Genomic DNA, 11,943 nt, shown 5'->3' with positions numbered 1-11,943 from the left:
TGAGATGGAGTCTCGCTCTGTAGCCCAGGCTGGAGTGCAGTGGCTGGATCTCAGCTCACTGCAAGCTCCGCCTCCCAGGTTCACGCCATTCTCCGGCCTCAGCCTCCCGAGTAGCTGGGACTACAGGCGCCGCCACCTCGCCCGGCTAATTTTTTGTATTTTTAGTAGAGACGGGGTTTCACAGTGTTAGCCAGGATGGTCTCGATCTCCTGACCTCGTGATCCACCCATCTCAGCCTCCCAAAGTGCTGGGATTACAGGCTTGAGCCACTGCGCCCAGCCTACATTTTTAATAGGGACAGGGTTTCACCATGTTGGCCGGGATGGTCTCCATCTCTTGACCTCGTGATCCGCCCACCTCAGCCTCCCAAAGTGCTGGGATTGCAGGCGTGAGCCACTGCGCCCGGCCCGGAGTGTTATCTTAAGAAAGACAACTTGGATATTAGGCCTTGGTGTTCCGCTGTGTGGACTCATTCTTTGAGATCGTTTGAAGGAGAGCTTTCTGAGTATTCCTTCCATGTGGGGTGGTGGTTGCAGCTTCCAGTAATCCAGGGCAGGTTTCTGTGCATTTCCCTGGGATGTGCTCCTGGCTGCTCCTCCGTGGCCGGCTTCATCTTGCCTTGTCGCTGGCTCTGAGCTCCTGGGATCTTCTGCCATCATGGTGGGTCTGTCAGATGCTGCTGGGCGCAGAGGGGACCCGCTGAGGCCTGCTTGTGTCCTGAACCCTGTGGCGCTGTGCTGGCCGTCCTGAACCCTGTGGCGTCTGTGGTTCCAGATGGGTCGCCAGAGGCCCTGTTTCCTTGTTTTGCTGGCAGAGCAGTTAGGCCCCCAGCAGCTGTGTGTGCTGCCTAGCAACCTGTTGCATCCACAGCATTCTCTCAAGATAACATTTTCAGGTGTGTTTTTACCTGGAATTCCATCTTACGACTTGGGGGTAGCCTGAAATGACTTTTCTTGAGTCTTTCTTTTACGTTGAAATCCATCTCTAAGCAGGGGATGAGACCAGAGCAAGAGGTTTTGGACCCTTCGCTCTGGAGGAGGCCTTGGGTGAGGGTGTTGACGGAGAAGAGACACTGGAGAAAACCCAAACAGCACCTGAGGCAGAGCAGACAGCTTCCTCCTCCAGCTGGTGCTCTCTCGCCGCCCGGGATGCATGTCCGCAGGCTTCGTGCCTTCCCTGCCATGTGCTGGGCCCAGGCTGGCTGATGGGTGCTTAGAACCTGTGTGGGCACAGGTGTGGGGGTGTGGAGAGCAAGGCCTGGGGGATGGGCTCCACGTGTCTGACCCAGGATGCTCTGGCCTCTGCTCAGTTCACGGCGAAGCAGCTGGAGAAGCTGGCCAAGAAGGCGGAGAAGGACTCCAAGGCAGAGCAGGCCAAAGTGAAGAAGGTGAGACCCTGGGGGCCGTGGGGTCATGACTCTCCTGGTCTGTCTTCTGTCCTCTTCTGCCCTTATTTTTGTGTTCTGTTTTGTTTTGATGCCTTTTGGGGAGGGGCAGGGCACTTTCTACATCATAATTTAATCCTCACCTTGAGATATATATATGTGTGTGTATGTGTGTTTGTGTGTGTATATATGTACGTTTTGTTTTGTTTTTTTGAGACAGAGTCTCGCTCTGTTGCCCAGGCTGGAGTGCAGAGGTGCGATCTCATCTCACTGCAACCTCCGCCTCCCGGGTTCAAGTGATTCTAGGGCCTTACCCTCACAAGTAGCTGTGATTACAGGCTTGCACCCAGCTAATTTTTAAATTTTTTTGTAGAGACAGGGTTTCGCCCTGTTGGTCAGGCCGGTCTCGAACTCTTGGCCTCAAGTGACCTGCCCGCCTTGGCCTCCAAAAGTGCTGGGATGACAGGCATGAGCCACTGTGCCCAGCCTAATCCTCACCGTGATTTCTCAGCCTCAGAGTGTTTGCTGCCCACATGAGACAAACAGGAAGGGAGGTGCTGTGTGTGGTGGAGCCCGGAGTGGCTTCTGTCCTGCTCTACAGCCCCTGCCAGACCTTCCCAGCCCACCGAGGGCATCCAGAGCATAGAGCTGAGTGCATTGCCTTCATTCTTTTCCTTCTTTTCATTTCCAACATTCTGAACTTGATTTTGCCATAAAGTACAGGAAGAGGGCTTCTAGCTAGCTGCCTGCCACGATCCTATCTTTTGGTTTGTTTTTGTTTTGTTTTGTTTGTTTTTTTTTGAGATGGAGTCTCACTGTCACCCAGCTGGAGTGCAGAGGTGCATCTCGGCTCACGGCAACCTCTGCCTCCTGGGTTCAGATGATTCTCCTGCCTCAGCCTCTTGAGTAGCTGGGATTACAGGCTTGAGCCACCAGGCCCGGCGGATCCTATCATTTTTCTCTCCCTCGTCCTTACAGAGCTGGTGCCTAGGGCATCATGGGGTGGGAGGGGGCGGGAGGCTCACAGGGGTGCCTCTCCAGGAGGGGCCCCCTCCCCATGATGGACAGGGCAGAAGGAAAGGAGGGATCTAGGCCGGGCGCAGTGATTCACACCTGTAGTCCCGGCTACTCGGAAGACTGAGGCGGGATAATTGCTTAAGCCCAGGAGGTGGAAGTTGCAGTGAGCTGAGATCACACCGCTGCACTCCATACTGGGCCACAGAGCAAGACTCCACCTCCAAAAAGAAAAAAGAAAAGAAGATGGGATCTTGTGCAGCTCTTAAGACTGCATAATTGGTGAAGTAGGTCCCAGGGTATTGGATTTCGATAATTCTTCACCCACAACCAGGCTCCCAGGGAGAAAGGAGCTCGGAGAACTGCCTGCCACAGGCTCTGGGTGTCGCCCGCTGTGTCCTGTGCCCGGTGGAATGCTGGAGGGGTGCAGCAGGGAGCAGAAGCCTGCTTGTGGGGCTGGGCTGGGGCCTGAGTGTTTGCATTTTTAGCTCAAACATCTCTGGGGAGAGGCCCGCCCACCCTAGCCAGTGGCGTCCAGGAGCAGTCAACACTGGGCTCCTGCGGCCTGTAATCCCAGCACTTTGGGAGGCCAAGGCGGGCGGATCACGAGGTCAGGAGATGGAGACCATCCTGGCTAACACGGTGAAACCCCGTCTCTACTAAAAATACAAAAAATTACCCAGGTGTGGTGGCGGGCGCCTGTAGTCCCAGCTACTCGGGAGGCTGAGGCAGGAGAATGGCGTGAACCCGGGAGGCGGAGCTTGCAATCGCGCCACTGCACTCCAGCCTGGGCGACAGAGCGAGACTCCGTCTCAAAAAAAAACCCCACTGGGCTCCTCTGCAGGGGGCACACACACCACCAAGTTCTTCCAGCCGCTGTTTCCCCGTGTTTCAGGCCCTTCAGCAGAAAAATGTAGAGTGTGCCCGTGTGTATGCCGAGAACGCCATCCGCAAGAAGAACGAAGGTGTGAACTGGCTTCGGATGGCGTCCCGCGTAGACGCAGTGGCCTCCAAGGTGCAGACGGCCGTGACCATGAAGGGGGTGAGTGCTGGGCCCTGGTGCCAGGTGGGTGGCGTCTGCCGACTGAGGCAAACATGGGCTCTGCGGTCTGGATCTGGGGCAGCTCAGGGTTGAGGGAAGCTGGGTCAGCATGGGGTGGGCAGTGCCGGCGGGGACACAGGTGAGGCTGCACCCTCACTCGCACTGATGCCTCAGGAAGGACCTCTTGATAGGACCTGGGCTTTTTTTTTTTTTAATATTTTTTTTTAGAGACTCTCTTGCTCTGTCACCCAGGCTGGAGTGCAGTGGTTCAGTCTCAGCTCACTGCAGTCTCAACCTCCTGGTCTCAAGCGATCCTCCTGCCTCAGCCTCCCAGGTAGCTGAGACCATGATGTCAGGCATCCACCACACCCGGCTGATTTTTTTCGTTTTTATGTAGAGACAGGGTGTCTGTGTTGGCCACGCTGGTCTCAAACTCCTGGCCTCGAGCAATCCTCCCACCTCAGCCTCCCAGAGTGCTGGAATTGTAGGCGTGAACCACTCACTGTCACTGTGCCCGGCCAGGCCTCGGTCTTGGCAGCTGCCACAAGAGACGGAGCCTGCATGGCCAGGCTCATCTGCTGGGTCAGGGAACGTCACAGCAGAGCCTTCGCTGTCGCAGGCATTTCCCTCCCACAGTGCGGGTGGCCAGGAGGGCACAGGGGTCCTGGAAACCCCACGTCGTTAGCCTTTTCTCCAGGGACCCCGCCCTGGGTCTCCACAGCCTTTTCCGTGGAGTTGGTCTTTCCATAGGACCCAGATGATGGCTCAGCCCAGAGCTGGGGTTTTGTGGGTCCGGGCTGGGGTGCCGCAGCTCTCCTGTCAGAGCCCAGGGGACCCATCCCTGGTGCGTGAGCTCTGCTTGCCTTTCATCCCGTTCCCTCCTGCACCCTCTCCTGTCTCAGGTGACCAAGAACATGGCCCAGGTGACCAAAGCTCTGGACAAGGCCCTGAGCACCATGGACCTACAGAAGGTCTCCTCGGTGATGGACAGGTTCGAGCAGCAGGTGCAGAACCTGGATGTCCACACGTCGGTATGTGCCCTGCCCTTGGGCTGTGGCCTGGGGACATGGAGGGTGTGCGGGCAGCTCGTGGGGGGTGGCCCACAGGCTGACATGCTGTCTCTGCATACCTGTGGTTGCTCCCTGACGTCACCAAGCATCCTCTGTGCTGGGTCCCTGCCAGGACCCTGACAGGTAGGGTGGGCAGGGTGGCAGCGGCCTCCTGCAGGCACCTGGCTCCTTGTGGGGAGGCTCAGACAGCAAAGAAGCATGCAGAGGTGTAGAAAGATGTCCAGCCAAGGCAGCAGGCATGGCGCAGTCAGAGGGTGGGGCTGGGTGTGGGGGCAGGAAAGGCTCCTGGTGGAAGGTGAGGCAGAGAGTGTCACTGAGAGAACAGGGCAAGAAGGTGGCTGGCTGTGTGAGGGAACGAAAAGTGTGGTCGGACCCTTGTGAAGCTGAGTGGGGCCTCGTGGGCCTGGGCCCCACCTGTTGACCAGAGCGTGCCCCTGCCCCCAGGTGATGGAGGACTCCATGAGCTCGGCCACCACGCTGACCACACCGCAGGAGCAGGTGGACAGCCTCATCATGCAGATCGCTGAGGAGAATGGCCTGGAGGTGCTGGACCAGCTCAGCCAGCTGCCCGAGGGCGCCTCTGCCGTGGGCGAGAGCTCTGTGCGCAGCCAGGAGGACCAGCTGTCACGGAGGTAGGGTCGGTCCCCGAAACGCTGTGTGCCCCGTACTCTGGTCCTGTGGGAAGGGAGAGGGCATTGGGGGTTAGAGGCTGGAGGAGAGCTTGGGCTAAGGCTCCGACCAGGGAGCCCTGATCTCAACTCAGAGGCCCCGGCCACAGCTGCCCCCGAGCCAAGCTGCCCGCTGCTGCCCCATCCTGCTCCAGCTGGCTTGGAGGCTTCAGTGTGTGTCGGGCGTGGCGTTTACGCACGTCTGCAGTGCACTTTAGAATACTGCGCCCTTCCTAACGGATCAGGTAAAAGTGGGACGGGCATGTCTGTTTCCAAGGCCTGTCACTCGTTCTCTCAGCACACTGAGGAGGAAAAGGGTCATTGCACACCACACGGAGGAGACACCTTCACCGGGAGCACGTGCTGGTCAGAGACCCCTTTCCCCGCCCTGACCCGAGTCGTGTTGTTGGTTTCCAGGTTGGCCGCCTTGAGGAACTAGCCGTGCCCCGCCGCAGTGCACCACCTCTGCCCCGTGGTGTGCTGGAAGGTTCCTGTCCTCTCCCCACCACGTCTTGCCTTTGTGCTGGCCCTGCGGAGCTGTGACCGGCAGCCACTCTGTGTGTCTCACCTGCCAGGCCTGCGTGGCCTCAGGGTGTTCCTGTTCCTTTAGGTTGGGCGGTGGGTCTGCGTCCTGGTGTTGAGTTTCTGCAAATTTGTGGGGGTGATTTCTGTGACTCTGGGCCCACAGCGGGGAGGCCAGCAGGGGCCCTGTGGACTTTTACCCAGCACTGTGGGGGCCTTCAGACTCTGGGGCAGCAGACATGCTGCTTCCTCATCAGCCAGAGGGGGTCAGGGCTACCCTGTTGCCAAGCAACTCCCTGAGGCCTCTCCACACCCCCTCAGCGGGCAGGAGGTCCCACCATGTGCACAGACATAGTCCAAGGAGGTACCACAGGCCTGTGTGTGCTGGGGGATGTCAGGTGCCACCCCGCGCCATCCTGGTGGCATTTACAATGACACCCTCCTCCTCCGTGATTCCAGGAGTGCGGTCTCGGCTGCCCCTACCAGCTGGCTGAGCCCCCTGGCCTCCTGCGCTCCCTCAGTTCCTAAAGCTGCCCAGTCCATGGGGACAGAACTGTCACCCAGATCCACATCCAAGTGTGCCCACCCTGCCGTCTTCATCCTCACTCAGCTGCTGCCTCTGGAGGTGCCTTTGGCCACGTGGGCTGTGCTGTCTGTCTCCTCGGCAGAGCCCCTCCGCGGGCTGGCGCAGTCTGAGAGGATGTGTCTGCGGCTCCTCCCAGTGGGCAGCCTGGGTCTCCCAGAGGACCTGTCCCTGGGGCCTCGCTTCGGACGATGCTGCCTGTGTCGCCTCTGCCGTCTGAACGACGGGGTGCCTTCCCAGCGTGGAAGCCACAGCAGCTGGTGAAGGGCGCTCGGGAGAGCCGTCTGTAGCTGGGCTGGGGTTGGGGCTCCTTTGAGGACAACCTGCCAGTGTGGCCCTGGAGAGCTGCCAGCAGCTCTTGGACGGACTTGCTGGGAGGCTGAGGGGCTTTGGACCTGCTGTCTTTTCCGTTTCCTGGAGTTTACGTCATTGTCTTGAGGCTTCCAGGATTTTTTGTTTTTTTGCCAAAGTAGAAAAGGCAGGTGGTGGGCGGCTGGTGGGGAGTGTGGGTCCCCGCCCCCTCAGTCCCGCCCATCCCTCGCAGCCCACGCGGAGGCCGCAGCGGTGTCGTGGCTGTTACGTGCGGGAACGTGGAGACCCCGACTTTGGCTCACTGCGTTTGGTGTTTTTTTTTTCAGAACTTGGGAGCCCCAGGGAGGGGCTGGTGTTGGTAGGTCCTGGGTGTGGTTCCCTCCAGCCTCCCCAAAATCAACCCTGGCGTTGAGAGAACGTCCTGTCCGTCGTGGGTAACAGCCTTGGGGAGGGCGCAGAGCTCTGCAGAGCCATGGCCGGGTGGGGGCTGCCTCAGTCCTGTCCTCTTGGGCACTGGGGAGAGGGGCCTGTTCATCTTTTTCCTAGAATGCTGTTGTAAATAAACAAATGGATCCCTGGAAACTTTCTCAAGTTTTGCTTTGGAGCCTTGGGTGAGCCTCTGGATGTGGCCATCTCCCCACAACTGAGGACGGGCTCCTGGAGTGTTCACTGCGGGGGGCTGGGCAGACGGCAGTGCTCATTCTCAGACCCCGTCCAAACCGACAGAATCTCCCGTGTTAGGTTCTTACTTTGAAATAGTTTAAAATTTGCATAACATGGTCTTTGTGCGCCTCGGCCAAACCGGGACACTTGCTGGGCACCGTGGTGCTCCTGGCAGTCTCTGGTCTGACGTCCCCGCTGCACGTCCTGGTGCTGCCACCTCCAATCTGGAACAGCTCCTCGGTTTTCTTTCGTGACCTGAATGGTTTGAAACCTGCTGGCTGCTATTTTGTAGAATTGTCCTCTGCCTGGGGGTGCGGTTTTCCCACGATGTGGGGAGGTCTTCATGACTTCTCGGTGGCAGGGGTGTGGCGTCCCTGTGTCTCGGTGCGGGTGAATTTGTGACCTTCACCACTGGGTGCAGCGGCATCCTCAGGCGTCTCCACTGGGAAGTTAGCTTTTTCCCTTTATTACTTTTGAGACAGAGTCTCGCTGTGTCGCCCAGGCTGGAGCACAGTGGTGCAATCTCGGCTCACTGTAAACTCCGCCTCCCGGGTTCATGCCATTCTCCCGCCTCAGCCTCCTGAGTAGCTGGGATTACAGGCGTGCGCCACCACACTCGTCTAATTTTTGTATTTTTAGTAGAGACGGGGTTTCACCATGTTGGCCAGGCTGGTCTCGAACTCCTGACCTCAGGTGACCTGCCTGTCTCGGCCTCCCAAAGTGCTGGGATTACAGGCGTGAGCCACCACGCCTGGCCTCATTTTCCCTTTTTAATTCATGTTCCTCTTGGGAAGATCCTTGAAGGTCGTGCAAACCTCAACCCACTTTGCCCTGGGCGTCGATGAAATCACTGGTTCTATTTGGGATTCTAAGGAGGACCCCTCCCCCACTCTCCATTATTTATATCTGGACCTGTTTGTTTCTTGGCGTGGGCTGCAGTGGTTGCTGTTGCTGACTTTGTGACTCGGAGTGTCGTACTGACGGCATTTAGGTCAGCCTCCCCCACCCTGGCACGGGCTGACCCCCAGCACTGCAGGAGGCTCTCGGCTCATCTTGGTCCCTCCCTGCCCCAGCCCTGGAATCAGCCCTTTCTCCAGGAAACTCCGCTTCCTTTGAGTCGGGGAATGGTATTTAGAAAACCAGAATCTGGAGGCTGGGCGTGCTGGCTCATGCCTGTAATCCCAGCAGTCCAGGAGGTAAGGCAGGAGGGTCCCTTGAGCTCAGGAGTTGGAGACCAGCTTAGGCAACATAGTGAGACCCCCATCTCTACAAAAACTAAGATAAGCCAGGCATGATGGCATGCGCCTGTGGTCCCAGTTCTGTGGGAGGCTAGGAGGTTGAGGCTACAGTGAGTGAGAATCACACCACTGCACTCCAGCCTGGGTGACAGAGCGAGACCCTGTCTCAAAAAAACCAACCAGAAAACCAAGACCTGGGTACAAAGTGTGGGCTTCAGTGCTGCGTGCCGCTAGCCAAGAGGCGTCTGCAGCCACCACGGTGCATGGTGGTACAGCTCTCTGCATGCACTAGAGCCACAGGTCCACACCGTTCCGTAGAATTCGGTCCAGTCTCCCCCTCATTTGTAGCTTCTCTGAAAATTGGGCTCTGGCACTCTACCTTTCTGCTCATTTGTGCACCAATTCGTTTCAGAATTGCCAGCCACACTCCTGTGAAGGCCCCTAGCTAGAGAATGGCTCTGGGCTGGTGCGGCGGCTCACGCCTGTCATCCCAACACTTCCGGAGGCCGAGGCGGGCAGATCACCTGAGGTCAGGAGTTCGAGACCAGCCTGGCCAACATGGAGAAACCCTGTCTCTACTAAATATACAAAAAGTTAGCCGGCGTGGTGGTGCACACCTGTAATCGCAGCTACTCGGGAGGCTGAGGCAGGAGAATCGCTTGAACCTGGGAAGCAGAGGTTGGGGTGAGCCAAGATAGCGCCACTCCAGCCTGGGCAACAAGAGCGAAAATGTGTCAAAAAAAACAAAAAACAAAAAAAAAAACAGCTCTAAGCACTCCCCACATCCTTTCACAGTGGCTATTACGTGGTAGGTCCACGGTTTTGAATTCCAGTAGTAATTAAGGTGCCACCATCCTGATAGGTTTTCATTAGTACTTTTTGGGTGTGAAGCGTCACTGTGGATGTGGATGTGGACTGGGAGGAACCCCTCCCCTCAGCTCCAGCCACGGAGCCAGCCCCGTCGCTCCCAGGCACGCCTCCCACGTCCTCACAGTCCACGGAGTTCGAGGGGCTTCCCAGAGAGAGAGGGCCCAGAGGGGTGGAGCTTGGGGTCTGCCTGCACCCCAGGATGGGGGTCTGCACCGCGGGGAGGCTCCAGCTCCGCCTCCTGCCTCCTGCCTCCGTGTCACCTCTTGCCGGAATTCCCAGCCCTCCAGGGTTGGGCATGCTCCTTCCCAACCTCCTCTGGACAGGTCTGTTTCCAGCCTGAGGCTGGAACTCGGGATGCAGGAACACTGACCGGCACGCGGGAAGGACTCTGGGAAGCAGGTACGTTCCTGGGATGGCAATTAAGGTGCTGTCTTTCTGGACACTTTGGTGTGGATTTAATGTTGTTAGGATTATTTTCAGACTAGGATTAAAGCTCTTCTCATGAGAAAATACTTGTGGGCGGCAAGCCATGCAGGTGCCAAGGCGAGAGACCGAGGGCACGAGTTGTTCCAGTATCATAAAGAAAATACATAAGAATAGTTATACTAGAAATGGATTATAGCTATGATGATACGTTATTAATAATCAGTTTGTAGCATTAGTCTTTATTCTAATATCATCATAATCCTTGCTCTTCCTCCCCGGGGGGCTTAGCGAAGACTCTGGTCCACACCTCGTGTGCAGGGCCGGACATCAGTCAGGCCCGCCCACAGCCCTCCGGAGGCCTGACCGTCTCCCTGCAATGCTGTACTCCAGCGGTCACGCTCCTGTTTCACTTTCATGTTCCACCCTGTACACCTGGCTCCACCTTCCAGATAGCAGCAGCAGAATTAGTGAAAGTACTAAAAGTCTTTGAAATGCATAGAAGAAATAATGGCGTAAGCTGTCCTCTCTCTCTGCCTTGGCTGCTGAACAGGGGAGGGCCCCCGTCCAGTGGACACGTGACTCACGTGACCGTACCTGTCATTGGAGATGGCTCTCACTCCTTACCCTGTCCCTTTTGCCTTGTATCCAATATCAGCGCAGCCAGGCATTCGGGGCCACTACCGGTCTCCACGTCTAGGTGATAGTGGTCCCCCGGGCCCAGTTGTCTTTTCTTCTTTGTTTTGTGTCTTTATTTCTATGATCTCTCATCTCCACACATGAGGAGAAAAACCCACAGACCCTGTAGGGCTGGACCCTATAAATACTGTTAATAAAATTAGTCCTAATACCCCTGCAGCCCAGCAGGGACCCCCGGAGTCTCCAGTCCCAGAAGGAAAATGCCAGGCTGGGAGGGGAACCGACAGGGCGATTATTGATAAGGGGATCCTGGAAGATCAGCACAGTCCCTTCTGGAGGCTTCAGAGCCACCTGCGGGGGCTGCTTCTCCATGGAAGGGCACAGACGCCGGAGCCCCTGGTCCCCGACTCAGGGCCCCCAGCCAAGGCCTGGCCAGTGGGGAGTGAAGCCTCTCACCCGCCCGCACCCCCGATGCCGTGGTCGCCCCACCTCCACCCCGGACGCTGTGGTCACCCACCCGCACCCCCGTGTGGTTGCCCCACCTTCACCCCAGACACTGGTCACCCCGCCTGCACCCTCACGCTGTGGTTGCCCCGCCTGCACCCCCGATGCCGTGGTTGTCCTGCCTGCACCCCCGATGCTGTGATCACCTGCACCCAACCTTCTCCCTACGAAGTCAGATCTGGAAGTGACCTGGGCCCAGTGGCTTCACACTTCCTCACTAACGGAAGCTGAGGGAGATGGGGGCTGTGCGGGCGGTCCCCTCACCCCCAGGGCCCTCCAGGGTGGGGCAGCAGCAGCGTGGGGGATCCTATCCTGCCCTGTGTGCATTTCAAGACAAACCCTTAGAGGCCCATATGGGAAGGCACTGAGCCCTAGGCTCCACCTAGGAGGACCTGGTGCTGGGCAGCTCACGCCTGGACCACATCTGTCCTTGTGGTCAGCGTGGTTCTGCTGCCCACAGTGGGAGGGAGCCCTGGGGCCACCCTGATTCAGACCCTGCCTCCCATTTGCCAGAAGAGGCTGGGCCGGGCACAGTGGCTCGCGCCTGTAATCCCAGCACTATGGGAGGCTGAGGCAGGCGGATCACCTGAAGTCAGGCGTTGGAAACCAGCCTGAGCAACATGGTGAAACCCTGTCTCTACTAAAATTAACTGGGTGTAGTAGGGCACATCTGTAGTCCCAGCTACTCAGGAGCCCGAGGCAGGAGAATTACTTGAACTTGGAAGGCAGATGTTGTAGTGAGCCAAGATCACACCACTGCACTCCAGCCTGGGCGACAGAGCAAGATTCCATCTCAAAAAAAAAGGCTGGATAAAGGGAATGGTTCTGCCAGTACAGATTCCTAGGCCCTTAGCCATGTTTACAGAATCAGAATGAGCAGGGGTGGGGTGTGTGTGCAGGGCTGGTGTGCATGTGTGCAGGGGTGTGTGTGTGCAGAGATGTGTGTGCAGGGGTGTGTGCAGGGGTGGGTTGTGTGTGCAGGGGTGTGTGTGTGCAGGGGTGTGTGCAGGG

General features: G+C 57.7%; 1 protein-coding gene across 1 annotated transcript in view; it reads left to right on the top strand.

Moving 5' to 3' along the window:
- CHMP1A (charged multivesicular body protein 1A) overlaps positions 1-7,177 on the top strand; it is a 7,701-nt gene extending 524 nt beyond the window's left edge. The window contains exons 2-7 of the mRNA XM_011972084.1: positions 1,310-1,387; positions 3,294-3,440; positions 4,343-4,471; positions 4,955-5,142; positions 5,596-6,276; positions 7,066-7,177. Coding sequence (XP_011827474.1) covers positions 3,381-3,440; positions 4,343-4,471; positions 4,955-5,142; positions 5,596-5,617 — 399 coding nt within the window. The 5' untranslated portion in view covers positions 1,310-1,387; positions 3,294-3,380 and the 3' untranslated portion in view covers positions 5,618-6,276; positions 7,066-7,177. The remainder of the gene's footprint in view (positions 1-1,309; positions 1,388-3,293; positions 3,441-4,342; positions 4,472-4,954; positions 5,143-5,595; positions 6,277-7,065) is intronic.
- The last annotated feature ends 4,766 nt before the right edge of the window (positions 7,178-11,943 follow it).

The sequence above is a fragment of the Mandrillus leucophaeus genome, unplaced genomic scaffold (assembly GCF_000951045.1).
Source record: "Mandrillus leucophaeus isolate KB7577 unplaced genomic scaffold, Mleu.le_1.0 Scaffold10, whole genome shotgun sequence".
NCBI classification, from domain to species: domain Eukaryota; kingdom Metazoa; phylum Chordata; class Mammalia; order Primates; family Cercopithecidae; genus Mandrillus; species Mandrillus leucophaeus.
Note: the sequence above shows the minus strand (reverse complement) of the source record. Positions and strands in the feature narration are given on the sequence as shown.